General features: G+C 43.6%; 2 protein-coding genes and 1 long non-coding RNA gene across 9 annotated transcripts in view; 1 reads left to right on the forward strand and 2 right to left on the reverse strand.

Moving 5' to 3' along the window:
- LOC121914174 overlaps positions 1–15,525 on the forward strand; it is a 25,321-nt gene extending 9,796 nt beyond the window's left edge. Inside the window, exon 2 of the long non-coding RNA XR_006100481.1 lies at positions 15,331–15,525. This is a non-coding gene — a long non-coding RNA (uncharacterized LOC121914174). The remainder of the gene's footprint in view (positions 1–15,330) is intronic.
- ABCC6 (ATP binding cassette subfamily C member 6) overlaps positions 1–16,079 on the reverse strand; it is a 337,990-nt gene that overhangs the window by 181,311 nt on the left and 140,600 nt on the right. The window lies entirely within an intron of this gene.
- Positions 1–16,079, reverse strand: part of XYLT1 (xylosyltransferase 1) — a 179,801-nt gene that overhangs the window by 61,703 nt on the left and 102,019 nt on the right. For all 3 annotated transcript variants that reach the window (XM_042437345.1, XM_042437343.1, XM_042437346.1), the window contains one exon: positions 6,566–7,094. In XM_042437345.1, coding sequence (XP_042293279.1) covers positions 6,566–7,094 — 529 coding nt within the window. The remainder of the gene's footprint in view (positions 1–6,565; positions 7,095–16,079) is intronic.

Consider the following 16,079-nt stretch of genomic DNA (forward strand, 5'->3'; position numbering starts at 1 on the left):
AAATATTATGGGGTTTTCCTGGCAAGGTTCATCAGAGGTTTGCTACTGCTAGCCTCAGGCTGAGAGAGTGTGCCTTGGTTTTTTCCCTGGAAGTCCCCCCCCCCGGAGGGCAGGTGTCCCCTCCCTTGGAAGGTGGAAGCTCCTCCCCAGAAGCCTTGCCCACAGAAGGAAGAAGTTCCACCCCCAGAGGCAGGAAGTCCCGCCCCTGGCACCCAGTGCCATCCGGTGAAGAGATACCTCTGAGTTTGGGCACTCAGTTTCAAAAAAGTTCGCCATCACTGGAATAGGCTTTTGATATCTTTAGGTAGCTTACTGCATATCCAAAATGTTCTGATGGTTAAATGGGGCTGATTAATGATTAAACAACTGAAAAACTGCTTTGATTGTGCCAAATAATAGGCAGAAATCCCACACACTTGGTATAAGGCAAAGTAAAAACTGGGGCTTAGCAGCAAGGTGAGCATTGTCGGAAAAGCTGCAAGGCCAGCAGTGCATGTTTACCATTGCCATCAAATGTGGGCCAGTTTTGTGTCAGAAAGTAAGAGGCTCTTGAAGCAAATGGAAGCTGCATTTGTGTTCTGCTTGCTGGCTGCATTTTGTTCTACAGCAATTCCTGATCAACAGGATTAGTGAAGATACAAAAATGAACACATGAGCGTGCGTACACACACACGCATGCATGCCTGAATAATCCTCTAAACATTGCATAGTTGATATATCTTTAATGTGATCCCACTAATCCAATTAAGGCTCATAGGAAATCATATCTCAAATGCCATGCTTCAATGTGATTTGCTCTGCCCCAGCTAACCACTAATTAATATGACACATTTTCAACAGTGTTGTCCTGCCTTTCTGAAATGGTGATGCCTGAGATCGGAAATGAAATGATCCAGCTGTCTCTTACTCACATCTAATAGTATTGAGTTCACCACCATTGATTGGTATTATGACAGGTGCATTTGAAAGAACAAACCCATCATGGAAAAGGAAGGTTTAACCTTGCTTCAAGTGAGATTAAAAGAAAACAATCTGCAAGTATTTAGCGATGCCATAATAACCAGCATGCAATCCCACAGGAACAGAGGGACCTTTTACAGCAGACAGATTTCAGTGCCATTGTGAACCCAATATGTGTGCCTTTTAATTACACATGTGCCTGCTGAGCACATATGATGGAGCTTAGCAAAGTTAATTTGCTATCAGAATGAGAGCAGAAATAAATTTTAAATATCACACCCTAGTTGGTTTTCTGGACTATCATTTATCCTCAGAAATGGGACAAAATGAAGAATCATGCTAGCCCCTTAATGTGCCAAAGGAAAGCGAAAGCAATACAACCAGAATCAATGACTGCTCTGGACATTACACCACACACAGAAATGGACTGGACTGGCAAATTAGGTCACCACTGGCAATAGCAGTAGCAACAGCATTTACATTTCTATGCTGCTTCATACTGAACTAAGGACATACATCTTTACTGAATGAGACTCCAGACCATTTCAAAGAATACGAGATAAAAGGGGGAAAAACATACATAGTTAAAACTTATATTAAAAAAATCTATAAAATTTAAAATATATGGATCTGATTACACTGTTCTTGCAGTTTGCACAACAATCTATTTGAGGTCCTTTTCTTCTTCTTGCTTCCGTAGAATAGCAGCTTTCACTGTGAACAAGACAACCCAATAAAAGGCTCAACTCCTCGCAATAGCAGAGCCAGCTTGTTTTGATCATCCCTTTCCCTCAAATGTCTGAGGATTTTGCTCTCTAATACTGTTATATAATCGACAATGCAGCAGGTAATGTGTAAGATCTTCAACTTTAGGTGCCCCACATATACAGAGCCTATCAAGAAAAGGGATATCCTGATATCTTCTTTGAATCACCTTTGAGTCCATTTGCTCAAAGCGAAGTTTGGCAAAAGCCTTCCAATGTTCTCTTTTCATAAGGAAAAACAGTTATTTTTCTTCCTGGAAGAGCATTTTGGCCCTTGATCATTGATTTCTGAAACTAAGTTAACTACTGAATGCCAAAAATACAAATATACTTGGACAGTCGTACCACATGTGCAGGAAGGTACCTCTGTTACTACACCAATAAATCTTATTTCATTACTAAACCCTCAGGTATACCACCCAGCCGCCACTTGTCCTGGGAAGGATGGTCTAAAACATCCACAGGACAGGCAGCTATCCAGAGTACTCTTCTCAGAACCCCTTGCCTTGAGGACCCCGAAGCCCCAAAGGCTATGTTGTGGGGAATAGGGTCTTTAGAGCTGGTAGTTTTCTCTCACTGTCCCAGGTGAATCAGAAGCAGGGTTGAGGGACACAGATGAGTTACTGGCTGCAACCCTGGCCTCTATTTACTAACAGTGCCAGTTATGCTCCTCAGTAACAGTCTCCACCAACCTGTTATTTTCCACGGGCTTTGGACTACAGTTTCCATCAGCCCCACCCAGCCTGTGGGCAGAGATCATGGGAATTGCAGCTTTAAACATATGTAGGGGTAGCTGCTTTAACAGAAAGAACAAGAAAGAACCCAGAAGCTTCAGCTGCAGAGGATTTCTCATTCCCAGGTGCCTTCTAAAGTGGGCATTGCAGTGGGACCCATAACTCTGGTTCTTTTTTTGGCAGAGGTGCAAAGAGGAATGAGGACTTTCATCCAGAAGGTGCCTAATGTCATATTTATTTATGAACCACAGACACATCCATAATGCTGTACTTTCCCCAGAGATCCTGGAGTTCAGGGGACTGTTCTGAAGAAGCTTGGAGGATGAATTACTAATAGATACATAAGCAGCCATTTGCGGTGGTTCTGGCATTGTCAAGTTCTTCAAGCAGAATCTTTCCTGTCTTTCTTTTCAGGCTTCGGAAGGACATTAGTAGGCCAAGTCTTCCCCATAAGGACCTTTAAATAACAGTTACCTTGTTTTACAGCTTATTAAGTATTACAGTCATATGATCACAGCAATAAACAACTCTAGCAAGGACATTCGAGACACCAAAATAATTGCTGTTGGAGGCTCAATGTCAAGATATGCTAAAACAAAACTGCTGGAATATGATTTGAAGTACAGTAACTGAAATGTATTTCATGATATGATATAATCTGTATATGAACGTCAGATTAACCTCATGGAATGTAGCATATTAGGAAGGCATGCAGTCTAGTTGTTTCCCTGAAGTGCTGGATTTCTACATTTAGGAAATGTTACTTTTATATGGCCCAAAGACATCAATCCTTTCTAATATTGCTATGACTACTAGCAAACAGGACAAGTAATGTCTACAGTAGGCAAGTAGAGCTGATAAAGAACTGCAGTTAATAGAGCGAGAAACATTCAAAAGGAATCTTGTAGCACCTTTGAGACAAACCGAAAAAGAAGTTTCCAAGAACAGGAAAAACATCTATGAGATGCATTTTCCTTCTCAGATGAAAAAGAAGGAAAATAAGCTTTCTTTACTACTACATGATCCCATTAAGAACAATGTCTTTTTAACATGAATAAACAAACACCAAGTGCTGTAGACTATATTTCAGAGGAAGAAACTGGAAAAACCACGTCCGAGTATTCCTTGCCTAAGAAAACCCTATTAAATTCATGGAGTCAATTCATAAATTGACAGGCAATTTTAAAGCATGTATATATATACACACACACTTGCAGTCTAGTGTCCCATGGCTAGCCTTGGGACAACTTAACACCAGTTGTATCTGTTGCTACACAACCAACTGTTCACGTAGCAAATTTTCAAATCCAATCCCAATAGTCTATACCAATGATGATGAAACTTTTAGGGGTGACGTGCCCAAACTAAAAGGCATCCCAGCACCAGATGTTATCTGGTGCTGAGGGATGGGACCCCCAGGGGGATGGGACTTCCTGGGTAGGACTTCTGCCTTCCAGGGGTAGGACTTCAGGGTGAGACTTTATCGCCATGCCCTCTCAGGCCTCCAAGCGCACACTTGTTCCTCCTCTTCCTCACCCTTTGTGTGCCAGGGCAAATGGCTTTGTGTGCCATCTCTGGCACACATACCATAGGTTCGCCATCAAGGGGTCTATGCTCTAGCCTCATATGAACTTTTTTGCAGACTGGAGTTGAGAACCTTTTTTCCTTCAACTGTTTTGGACCAAAACTGCCATCATTCTTTAATACTCGTCCTGCTGATTGGGGTTCCTGGATGTTTAAAGGGCACAACATCTAGCATATCTAAGCCACCCGCCACCCCTTTACCAGGCAGAGGCCACTTTCCTTCTTGGACATATGAGAACTTTGTTGGAGGTAGAAAATCTCAAAGAGTTAAGTACCTTAAAATTCTTCAATACCATCTTAACTGACAAAAGAGTAACATCTCGGACAAAATGTAGGCCTATGACTCTAGCATCATCATGTTTCTGTTGGTGCCATATGTCTTTGTCAGAATTATGCATGCATGGGTTCTGTCAGAGTTCTGATAATGTGTTTAATAGAGGGGGGATTGTTTTATGGTAGTTTTCTTTATTTTTCTTCCAATAATGAACAATGTTATATGCATCACTGAATGGGCTGATGAGTAGGTAATAGTTGCTGAGGCTTATGGGAAAGTAGATAGGTTAGTTGGCATAGGGGGGAATGGGATATGTGCAGCTGGCTAAGATAGTTTTGGGAACTATAAGTTTTGGAATGTGTGAGATGTGGGCTGCGTTGGGTTGGTGTTTGATAATAATAAAGAGGGGGGGGGTGGATGGTGGAAATGCCTGAGTCTGAAAAAGATAGAGTTGGTAAGGATGTTTAGAAGGGCGGGTGGCTAATAGGGGGGGAAAGCTATGGGAACTGAAGGTGGGTGCTTGACGCTGAATGGAGTTTGGATTTTTTAGGGTTTTAATGTATTGCTTGGCTGTTGAGGGGCAGTTCTAGCTTAAATGCTGACTGGTGAATTTCTGACTATGTGCATTCAATAAAGTTCTTTGCTGTTTCAACACACTGGATGCTTTGATGCACAAAGGTTCTGAGTTTGCTCAAGTCTGACAGTCTTTAAACAAAAGAAAAGATATTTTGATTGACAGGTGACAGTTGAGAGTTGGAATGTTCTGTTGGTTGAGAGTTAGGGCTGAACGAGACTACATGCACAAGGAATTTAGTAGTAGACCACAAATTGAACACAAGTCAACAGTGTGATATGGCAGCTAAAAAGGCCAATGCAATTCTAGGCTGCATCAATAGAAGTATAGTGTCTAGATCAAGGGAAGTAACAGAGATTATTCTATTCTGCCTTTTTCAGGTCTCACCTGGAATACTGTGCTGAGTTCTGGGCACCAAAATTTAAAAAGAACGTTAAGAAGCTGGAGTGTGTCCAGAGGAGGGCAACCAAAATGGTGAAGGATCTAGAAACCACGAGGAAAGACTTAAGGAGCTGAGTATGTGTAGCCTGGAGAAGAGATGGTTAAGAGGTGCTATGACAGCCTTGTTTAAACATTTACAGGGATGTCATACTGAGAATGGAGCAAGCTTGTTTTCTGCTGCTCCAGAGAATAGGACCTGGAACAACGGACGCAAGCAACAGGAAAAGAGATTCCACCTCAACATTAGGAGGAACCTCCTGGCAGTGAGAGCTGTTTGAAAGTGGAACACACTCCTTCCTCGGAGTGTAGTGGAGTCTCCTTCTTTGGAGGTCTTTAAACAAAGGCTGGATGGCCATCTCTCAGAGGTGTTTTGATTATGAGTTCCTGCTTGGCAGGAGGTTGGCCCTTGTGGTCTCTTCCAACTTTATGGTTCTATGATTTTGTGGTTGAAGCAGCAGTGTGTGGTTTATTGCTATGTGTGTGTAGACTAGGTTTGGAGCTGTGAAGCAGACTTTGAAGTGGATTATATGTCAGAGAGGTGTATGTTATATATATGCTGTATTATACTGTATCTATATTATAACTGAAAATAAAAGCCTCCAGGAACCTTGGATGAATAAACCATCTGTGATGGTTTTCTTTTAACTCTGAAAAGTGGTCAGTGTACTGCTAATGCCTATAGCTGGTGGGATTTACGGTGCACTTTGCTTTTGGCTGTAGCTGGGTGATTTTTACCCAGATTGTGCTGGGAGTTGGCCTTGCTCAAAAATTATTACTGGCTGACAGTTTATTCTTCTGTATGATTTTAAACATCTTTGTCTGATGAAGAAGCCAGTGAAGATTCAAAAGCTTGTATGATGTATTTTATGCTTTTGAGCTGCCCAAAGAAAATTATATTTGCTTTTCTCATTCTTAGAAATAACATTCTCTGCTCTTCTCAATAAAAAATTTAATCCATGAAACTGAACAACTAAAACGGATATATTTAATCAACTAAGATTAGAGGTGAGAGCGTTCAACTTTTCTGAGAAGGTTCAACTTTTTATGAGTTATAGAACTCCAGTCCCTATCAGCCTCTGCATGTCTGGCCAATGCTGAGGAATGATGGAGGTAGCAGTTTATCAACATCTGAGGCAGAATGGCACAGATTCCCCAGCCATGTCTCTTATCAAGCTACTACAAAAATGACCTAAATATCTACATTTTCCCTCATTTCCCCCTTTGTCCAACTTACCTTCTAGTGGACAGAAACGAGTCACTTGCTCTGGCATAAGCTTCCCTTTCTTATGCTCACAGTATATCTCTGCAATCTCCTGCCGACACTGCTTGGACTTGGCTCTGGACAGAGCAGATAGTGCTTCCTTGCCTGACATCTCGCATTTGGGTTGTTGTTCGTACCCAAGCTCAGGGGAGCCATTTCCACCCTTCTTCCAATGTGGTTGCCGGACAGATCGGTGGGTATCCTTCCAATGGCTGCCATAGTTGTTGTTCTTTGGGGTGGCATTGCCATCCTGTAGCACCTCATTGGAATTTTTTCCAAGGAACGAGTTTTCTTTCACCTTTTCCTCTTGCTCCAGTTTTCTTCTCAAGCGCTCCTTCTGTTTGCTCACTGGCTTCTTCACCAGTTCTGGCTGGTGTTTTTGCTTCTGTGTCCTGGGAGCAAAATTGCTGTTATCTATGTTTTCAAAGTCCTTGGGAACAGAGTTTTCATTATTGCTATCTGTTCGCATTTTCTCCTTCGGACGGTGGGAAAAGTAGCCATCCTGCAGAAAGAGGAGGGAAAAGTTGTTATAATAACAGATTCCCCTTGTCTGAAGATGTGGCAACAACCATTGCTTCAGGTGGCTTTACATGAAAAGTATCACATGGTGCTTAGGAAGCCAAAGATTCCCCCATCCTTTCCCTAATATCTGCACCAGCAACCAGATTTGCTGGTTTGAGATATTGGGGAAGGAGTTGAGGGCTCAAGGACTGCCCAGTTGTTAGTACCCAATCTAGTAAGAACACTGATGTGCACAATATAGAAAGTACATTGTGATTTTAATAATCTCCCTTTTGACTCTCCTGGTTGGACAGGTCCAAAAATATGACACAATATGAAGAAATTAGACTCTAATTTCACACAATAGAAGCCGTTTGATGCTTTGGGGTCAAGTCATTTATAGCATCCTTATCAGAAGCACATCCATCTGGCATCCTTCTCAAAGATATATGAATATCATGGGAGGATGAATAGATCAGGAACAGGCTGGACTGTTTCGTGACTAGGATAATATATTGAAGTGAGGGTGATAAGCAACACATTTGTAACAGAAGAGGACAAATGGAGGCAGAACTATAGACCACTTTTATAATAGGCAAAGAGTACACCGTGTAATGCCTGTTTTATTGTACTGATGTTTATTCATAGTTGCTTACTTGCAACTGTGGTTCTTTCAGTGATCATCTGTAAATTCACAGAAATGGGATATTTCCTGTGTCTGCAGAGGCCAGATTCATAACCTATCAGAAATCTCAGTGGAGTTTTTGGTGGTAGCTACACCCCTCTTGTTGCACATGTCTGGCAGGTTTCACATTCCCTTTCTGAGCACCTACCAGTCTGCCATAGTGTAACCAAAGGAGGAAGCTGGCTTACTAGAGGGGAAGAGGGTGCCGTTGTGTGACTTCACAGATGACCAACCAAAGAACCACAGTTACAGGAAGCAACCTGTTCTTCCTGGTCTCTGTGACTTTCACAAGTGAAAGGCTAGCAAGATAAACACACAGGAGGTTGAGTAGTGCATCACTGAAGCATGGCAGGGAGCATTATTATTATTATTATTATTATTATTATTATTATTAACCTTTATTTATAAAGCACTGTAAATTTACACAGTGCTGTACATACAATCTTTTAGTCAGAAGGTTCCCTGCCCTCAGGCTTACAATCTAAAAAGACACGACCCAAAAGTAGAAGGGAGTGGTGGTGGGGAACAGGATCAGGTCCAGCAGATCTTCTCCACTTCCGAGGCCTGGACCAAGGCAGATGGACTGGAGGAAGGGCTTGGCTTCTTAATGGATGGTTAAAAGGAGGCTTCCTGGGTCAGAGAGGGGCCCGCCTCTGGGAACGCTTCTCTAAACAATATAGTCTTTAACTCAGTTTTGAAACTGGGTAGAGAAGTGATGAAGTGTGCATATGGGGGAAAAAGGTTCCAGGAGTAAGGCGCAGCAAGCGAGAAGGGATGAATTCAGGAGGGGGGGATGTGGCTGAAAGAGGTCTCCTGCCTCTATCGAACATCCAGACAGTAGTGGTAGATGAAGGCTGAAAGCTGTGACCAAGTGGCTGCACAGGAAATGTTGCGTAGCAGTGCTCATGCAAGGAATGCTGTAGAGGTATCTATGGCCCTGGTGGGGTGGCTACAGATCAGTGAGGGGAATGGCTGGTGAGCCAGTTCATAAAATAGGTGACTAGTCGCCGCTACCCATTTTGAGAAACCCTATGAGGTCATGACTGAACCCTTTCTGGGGTCAGCATGGCAGAGGAAGAGTTTTGGATCACTCTTGAAAGATTTTGCTCATGTCAGGTAGAAGGCCAAGGTTTTCTGTACATCCAAAACATGAAGTCTGGGTGGAAAATTGGGAGAGCAATCAGATGGAAGTGTGAGGTTCATTAATGTCTGGCTGCAACAGTACCTCATCCTTGTGCAATCAAGTGCAAGGTTGGTCATGTCAAAAGGTACAAAGCCTTCCAATTCCTCTATCTGATGTGATGGCTATAAGGAATGCTGTTCTAATTCTAAGCAGCATCAGGTCACAGGTAGCAAAGGGTTCAAACAGCTTGCCAGTCAACTGGGAAAGGATCAGAAAAAAGCCCAAGGTATACCTTAAGGGAGGAGATGGACAAGACCGCCACCTGGCTAGATGGAGTAGGAAGGACAGTACCTGGGACAGTCTTGGGGGCCCTGGCAAGGATCCCTAGATTTCCTGAAATAGAAGAAGCACTCCCATTTGCAGCAATATGAATTTTGGGTTGGATTGCTTATAATAATAATAATAATTTGTTTTATTCATATACCGCTATTCCAAAGATCATAGTGGTGAACGGGAAGTAAGCTAATTAGCAAATAAGCTAATTTGCCCCCAACAGTCTGGGTACTCATTTTAGCGACCTTGGAAGGATGCAAGCCTGAGTCGAGCTTGGGCCCTTTTGCCGGTCTTGAACTTACAACCTTGTGGTTTTGAGTGAATGGCTGCAGTACAGGCATTTAACCACTGCGCCACCAGGGCTCCATTATGACCTGTCCGCATAATTTGAAATGTTGGGAGGGAGGCAGAATCTCTGATTGAACCCCCAAACTATGAGACATAGAGCTGTTACATCTAGGTGATACCTCCACTTGTGATAGGAGGTAAGAGACCTGAAAGAGGTGACCGTAATCTTGTTGGCAAGGAGAAGGAGAGGTGTGAACCATGCCTGTGACCATGGTGTGATTAAAATAGCTTGTTGCCTACATCATCATCTTACGGTCTCTTCCAACTCTATGATTCTATGATTTTCTATCTTGTATTTCTGTGGAAAAGGGGGGGGGAATGTCTGATAAGGCCAAGTCAGGAGGAACCAAAGTTCTAAGCTCTGGCAGCTCAGCTTCCTCAGGCTCACTCTAGCAGAGGAGTGAGGACTGAGTAACATAAGGCTTGGTAGTTCCCTGTTCTGTCAAGAGGTTTTCAAAATGGGATTTCCTCCGAACAGCTCTTCAGTATCTGTATCTGCCGTAGTTTGTACTGTATTAGGTAAATAAAAATAAAAGTGAATGAAGTTCATATTTTGTAAACCAAGGAAGATTCCTGTCTGTTATTCAGATCCTGCCGCCTCAACATTGTTGGAATATACAGCAGATGAGGTTGATGATGATAATTTATTTCTTACCCACCTCTCACTAAGGCTAGAAATGGGGTACATCATAGATTAAAATGCAATATATAACTGGCATACACATAGGATTACAATAACCATTACAAATTAAAACCATCCAGCTTTTGTTGTTGCTACAATGTTTTATAACTGAGTTTTTAATGGATTTTTTGGAAGGGATTTTGCTGTTTTGTCTGTTGCTTTGGGGATCGTTTGGCTAAAAGGCATCCCACAACTGTTAAAAGAAATAATAAATAAATGTTGCTTTGGAGCACAGAACACTGTGTAACTGAGTTCAGAGAAAACATCACATGTTCACAAGCCCTACTTTCAAAACCTCGTTCTCAGTAGTTTGAGATAATTCTTAGTATGAAGAGAAAACAAGATTCAAATAGAGCGAGACATATAAAGCTTATTAAAATAACACCCAGAATTCTCTACTGAACTCTTGTCTTTGCTATTCCAACAAGAGTGCTATTGCATTCACAGAAGTGAATTGCTACAAATTGAGGTTAGCTATGCTAATTTAGCATGGTGATTCTTTTTCATTTTTAATGAGATTATTGATTTATCTTTTATCTAAATGTGGGGGTTTGGATTTCCCCCTTCCCTGCACCATAACACTAACCAGACTGAAGCCATAAAAGGGATCTCTTTCCTAACAACATAGTAATTAAAGAATAGTTGTGCTTGTAGAGTCATTCAGATATTCTGTTGAGGAAGGACAATCAATTTTATAACATCTTATCCTTTGCCAAGATTCTCCATTAAGAATTTGGTTCAGTAGTATCACAGATTTGCTACCTCTAGAACAAAGAGCAATCTTACATACCTACATAGATCCACACACTGCAATATGCAAAAGTGGAGAAAAAAATGGAGAGCTGTTGTCTTAGTAATAGAAAGGCACCTTCTGAAGGCTGGTTGGGTCTGGTTTTAACCCCATCCATTCTGAGAAGTTTGCAGTGTTTCTGAAAGGGCTTCTACCTGGTTGTTTAGCTATAGCCCCCTATGGCATAAGAACAACAAGGAGATGTCAAGTCTGGAGAGGCTGGTAAAGCCAAGCCCTCTGGTCTGGAAGGTCCTGGACTGGGTAACAACAATGAGTTTTGGAGATGATTTGGAGATGAATTCCAAATCCCTTCTTTGGAACTACAAGGAGGACTGAGGCCAGAGAACATAAATGAATGAAAATGTCTTCAAGGGGTCTCCTAAATGTGACATCAGAAGCATGTCAGGCCTTTAAAAAAAACAATAGCACGTGTATGGAGAGTGTTTATCATTTTTGTTATGACCAGAGTATGTGGGGAGGTGAGGTTTAAAACTTCCCTTTTCAGCCACAAGCTTCGTGAAACCAACTTTATCCTTACAATTCAATTAGCCTTAAGGAACAAAGCTCTCATGGGACAAAAGCTTTAATATATTGGAAAGCTGGGCCAAAGCTAACAAAATGATGTTCAACACAGAAAAATGTAAGATACTGCACTTAGGGCAGAAAAATGAAACACATAGATATAGGATGGGAGACACCTGGCTGAATGAAAGTACATGTGAAAGGGATCTAGGAGTCCAAGTAGACCACAAGTTGAACATGAGTCAACAGTGTGATGCGGCAGCTAAAAAAGGCAATGCAATCTTAGGTTACATCAATAGAAGTACAGTGTCTAGATCAAGAGAAGTAATAGTGCCACTCTATTCTGCTTTGGTCAGGCCCCACCTGGATTACTGTGTCCAGTTCTGGGCATCACAATTCAATAAAGATGTTGAGAAACTGGAGCCTGTCCAAAGGAGGGCGACTAAAATGGTGAAGGGTCTAGAAGCCATGCCCTACGAGGAATGACTTAGGGAGCTGGGGATGCTTAGCCTGGAGAAAAGAAGGTTATGAGGTGATATGATAGCCCTGTTTAAATAATTGATGGGATGTCATATTGAGGAGGGAGCAAGCTGGAACAATGGATGCAAGCTCCAGGAAAAGAGATCCCACCTCAACATTAGGAGGAACTTCCTGAAAGCAAGGGCTGTTCGACAGTGGAACATACTCCTTCCTCGGAGTGCAGTGGCATCTCCTTCCTTGGAAATCTTTAAACAGAGGCTGGATGGCCATCTGTCAGAGGCGTTTTGATTGTGTATTCCGGCATGACAGGATGTTGGACTGGATGGCCCTTGTGTTCTCTTCCAACTGTATGATTCTATGATCTGCATCTGTGGCATAAACCTTCCTTGCAGAAAATCTCTCAGAAAAGACTAACACCATGCATAATTATTTTGAACTCCTTCAAAACATTGTCATTTAAAAAAAGAAAAGAAAAAGAAAGTACACCTCAGCTTTCTGATGCTTATGTACTCTGCAGGATAGCAAACAACAATAAAAAGGAAAATAAAATAAGATATTAAAAAATAATAATAGGTCAAAAACAAATATATGCAGCATAGAACAGTCACCAGGAAAAAAATTCACATAAAGTGGGCTACCTGAATGATGGACGAACTCTAAGGCTGTTTTTGCAGGACCCATTGCCCAGTGGATTGGGGAAAGATCTAATGTCACCCCCAGCCACAGGGAATTTATTCAACCCAGACTTAGACATAACAACACCCTGAACAAGATATTTCTATACTGTACACTGGAACACTATTAAAAAAGGAGGATATTCAACAATGTAGGGGTGGCCATAAAGAAAGCCCTTTCCCCTGTCTCCACCAAACACACCTCCATCAAAACTAAGGTATGGACATGGGACCTCTCCATTACACTGCTCCCTCGGGTTACGAAATTAATTCGTTCCGCGGCCGCTTTCGTAACCCGAAAAGCCTTCGTAAGCCGAAATGCCATAGGCGCTAATGGGGAAAAGCCGCGATTCCGTGTGAAATAGCGCCGAAAAGCACCAAAAAAATTTTCGTAACCCGAAAAAACATTCGTAACCCGGAACAATTATTTCCTATGGGATTTTTTCGTATCCCGGAAATTTCGTAACCTGGGTATTTCGTATCCCGAGGTACCACTGTATATAACTAGCACTACTTTACATTTGTTTGTAATGGAGTAAGAGTAGGCAATATCTCTCCGCATGAGGAGTGAATTTATTCTTGGATAGTTTTTTGCTATTGCTCTTATGGCCGGTAACTAAGCTTAAGAGAAGCGCTTCAAGCTTTCACATTGGGCAACAGAAATGAACCAAAGCTGGAAGATCACAAAATGATGGGAGTCATGGAGAAGGGAGCATAGCCATATGTAAAGCTCAGGCGTTTATCAGACGGGGTCTCTGCTGTGTGGAACTGGGGCTTTTGCGTACTGGGCGATTCGAATTCGCGTGCTAACGCAAATGTACTTTCCTACCTGGCATCGTTGGATGTGCACCCCTTCTGCGGGGCTTCCGAACTGAGTGCGTACTGGCTCCTCTTTTTGGCGTGTGTTGGCAAGTGCACTTAATAAGTGGATTGGCAATATCCGCATTGGGGCTCTGATCGAGCTTAGTGTGAATGGGTCTGGTGTGAATTCCCAGTCCTGAACTCTGTCGCAAGACCCCCAGATTCCAACTCTCCCATGATGCTCTGTTGCAATTTGCCCCACTTTTCCTTCCGGTGGGTCTTTCCTCTTGCCGGTTCCAGGGAAGCCGGGGGACGAGCGCTCTTGGCGCAGAGGAAAGGTAAGCTTGCGGTCCTTCCAGGGGTTTCTCTGCAGGTTTGAGCATGTTTCGCTGTTGCAAAGTGGGGTTTAAATTTACCCGCTTGTGACGGGGGTGGGTGGGGTTTCTTCCAATGTTCTTTCTGCTCCTCTCCTTCGGTGTGCAACCCATCCCATCATCCCCTGCCTTCTCCCTGGGGCCCATCTGAACCTCTCCTTCTGCCTGCCACCGATCCCATCATCCACTGCCTTCTCCCAGGGGGGGCCATCTGCACCTCTCCTTCTGCCTGCCACCAATCCCATCATCCACTGCCTTCCCCCAGGGGCCCATCTGAACCTCTCCACCAGGGGGGGGGGGGGGGGGGGGGGGGGGGGGGGGGGGTTGGGGGGGGGGGGGGGGGGGGGGGGGGGGGGGGGTGGTGCCACCAATCCCATCATCCACTGCCTTTCTCACAGGGTGTCCATCTGCACCTCTCCTTCTGCCTGCCACCAATCCAATCATCCACTGCCATCCCCCAGGGGCCCATCTGAACCTCTCCTTCTGCCTGCCACCAATCCCATCATCCACTGCCTTCCCCCAGGGGCCCATCTGAACCTCTCCTTCTACCTGCCACCAATCCCATCACACTGCCTTCCCCAGGGACCCATCGAACCTCTCCTTCTACCTGCCACCGATCCCATCATCCACCGCCTTCCCCTGGGGCCCTTCTGCACCTCTCCTTCTACCTGCCACCGATCCCTCATCCACTGCCTTCTCCCAGGGGGGCCCATCTGCACCTCTCCTTCTGCCTGCCACCAGTCCCTCATCCACTGCCTTCCCCAGGGGCCCATCTAACCTCTCCTTCTACCTGCCACTGATCATCATCCACTGCCTCCCCCAGGGCCCATCTGAACCTCTCCTTCTACCTGCCACCAATCCCATCATCCTCTGCCTTCCCCCAGGGGCCCATTGAACCTCCCCTTCTGCCTGCCACCGATCCCATCATCCGCTGCCTTCTCCTAGGCCCCCTTTCTGCCCCCATTATTTGACCTGCAACCCATCCCATCATCCTCTGCCTCTCCCTGGGGCCTTCTGCACTCTCCTCTGCCTGCCACCGATCCCATCATCCACTGCCTTCTCCAGGGGGGCCCATCTGCACCTCTCCTCCTGCCTCCCACCTCCCATCACCCTGCCTTCCCCCGGGGCCCATCGAACCTCTCCTTCTACCTGCCCACCAATCCCATCATCCACTGCCTTCTCCTAGGCCACCTATCTGCCCCCTAATTTAACCTGACAACCCTCCCAGAGAAAGCCCTTGGACAAGTCACACTCTCTCAGCCTCATAGGATGGAATATGTGAACAATCCTCCCATAGTTAACATGTGCATATATATGATCGCTCATAGCTATAGTTATCTACCGGCCTGTAGACCTGCCTGAACATGTATGAGTGTTTCTGGGTATGGTATCAAGTAATATTTCTTTGTCTGCATTTCTTTTCAGATCCTGCAGCACGCTGGGGATGACATTTCTGGACACTGCAGCATCTGAAGTTGGGACCCCCACTTTTTGCTGGACTTGCTTGGGGGAATACCTTGCCCGGTCTATCCTCAGTGTGTTCTTCTGAATTTCCCCGGCACCAACTTGTACAAAAACCCGGGAGACAAGCAATAGTTAAATAAAAGATTGTAATTATGATTTTTAGTCTATCTATTTATTAAACTGCCGGATATATATGCATACATATATAAATGTATATATACACCACCAGACACAGAGCATATGTGATTTCATATGTGTGAATATATATATATATATATATATATATATATATATATATATACACACACACATACACATACACACACACACACACACACACACACAGACATATATATACACACACACACACACACACACACACACAGACATAGACAAATATATATATACACTCAGCAATGCACACACACACCTACAGCAAATTACATTGTATATATTTCCCCATATATTATTTTTGTACCTACGTGTACATACATGCATACACACACTCACACCCATATACACACTCTCTCACACACACATGGACCCCAACAGATCCAGGGAATATGTAGGGTGTGTGTGTGTGTGTGTGTGTGTGTGTGTGTGTGTGTGTTTATATATATGTATGTACGTATGTATGTATGTATATACACATGCACACACAGAGAACATGTAGTAACAAAATTATAGACATATATATGCAAATATATATA

The sequence above is a fragment of the Sceloporus undulatus genome, chromosome 8 (assembly GCF_019175285.1).
Source record: "Sceloporus undulatus isolate JIND9_A2432 ecotype Alabama chromosome 8, SceUnd_v1.1, whole genome shotgun sequence".
In the NCBI taxonomy this organism is placed as follows: domain Eukaryota; kingdom Metazoa; phylum Chordata; class Lepidosauria; order Squamata; family Phrynosomatidae; genus Sceloporus; species Sceloporus undulatus.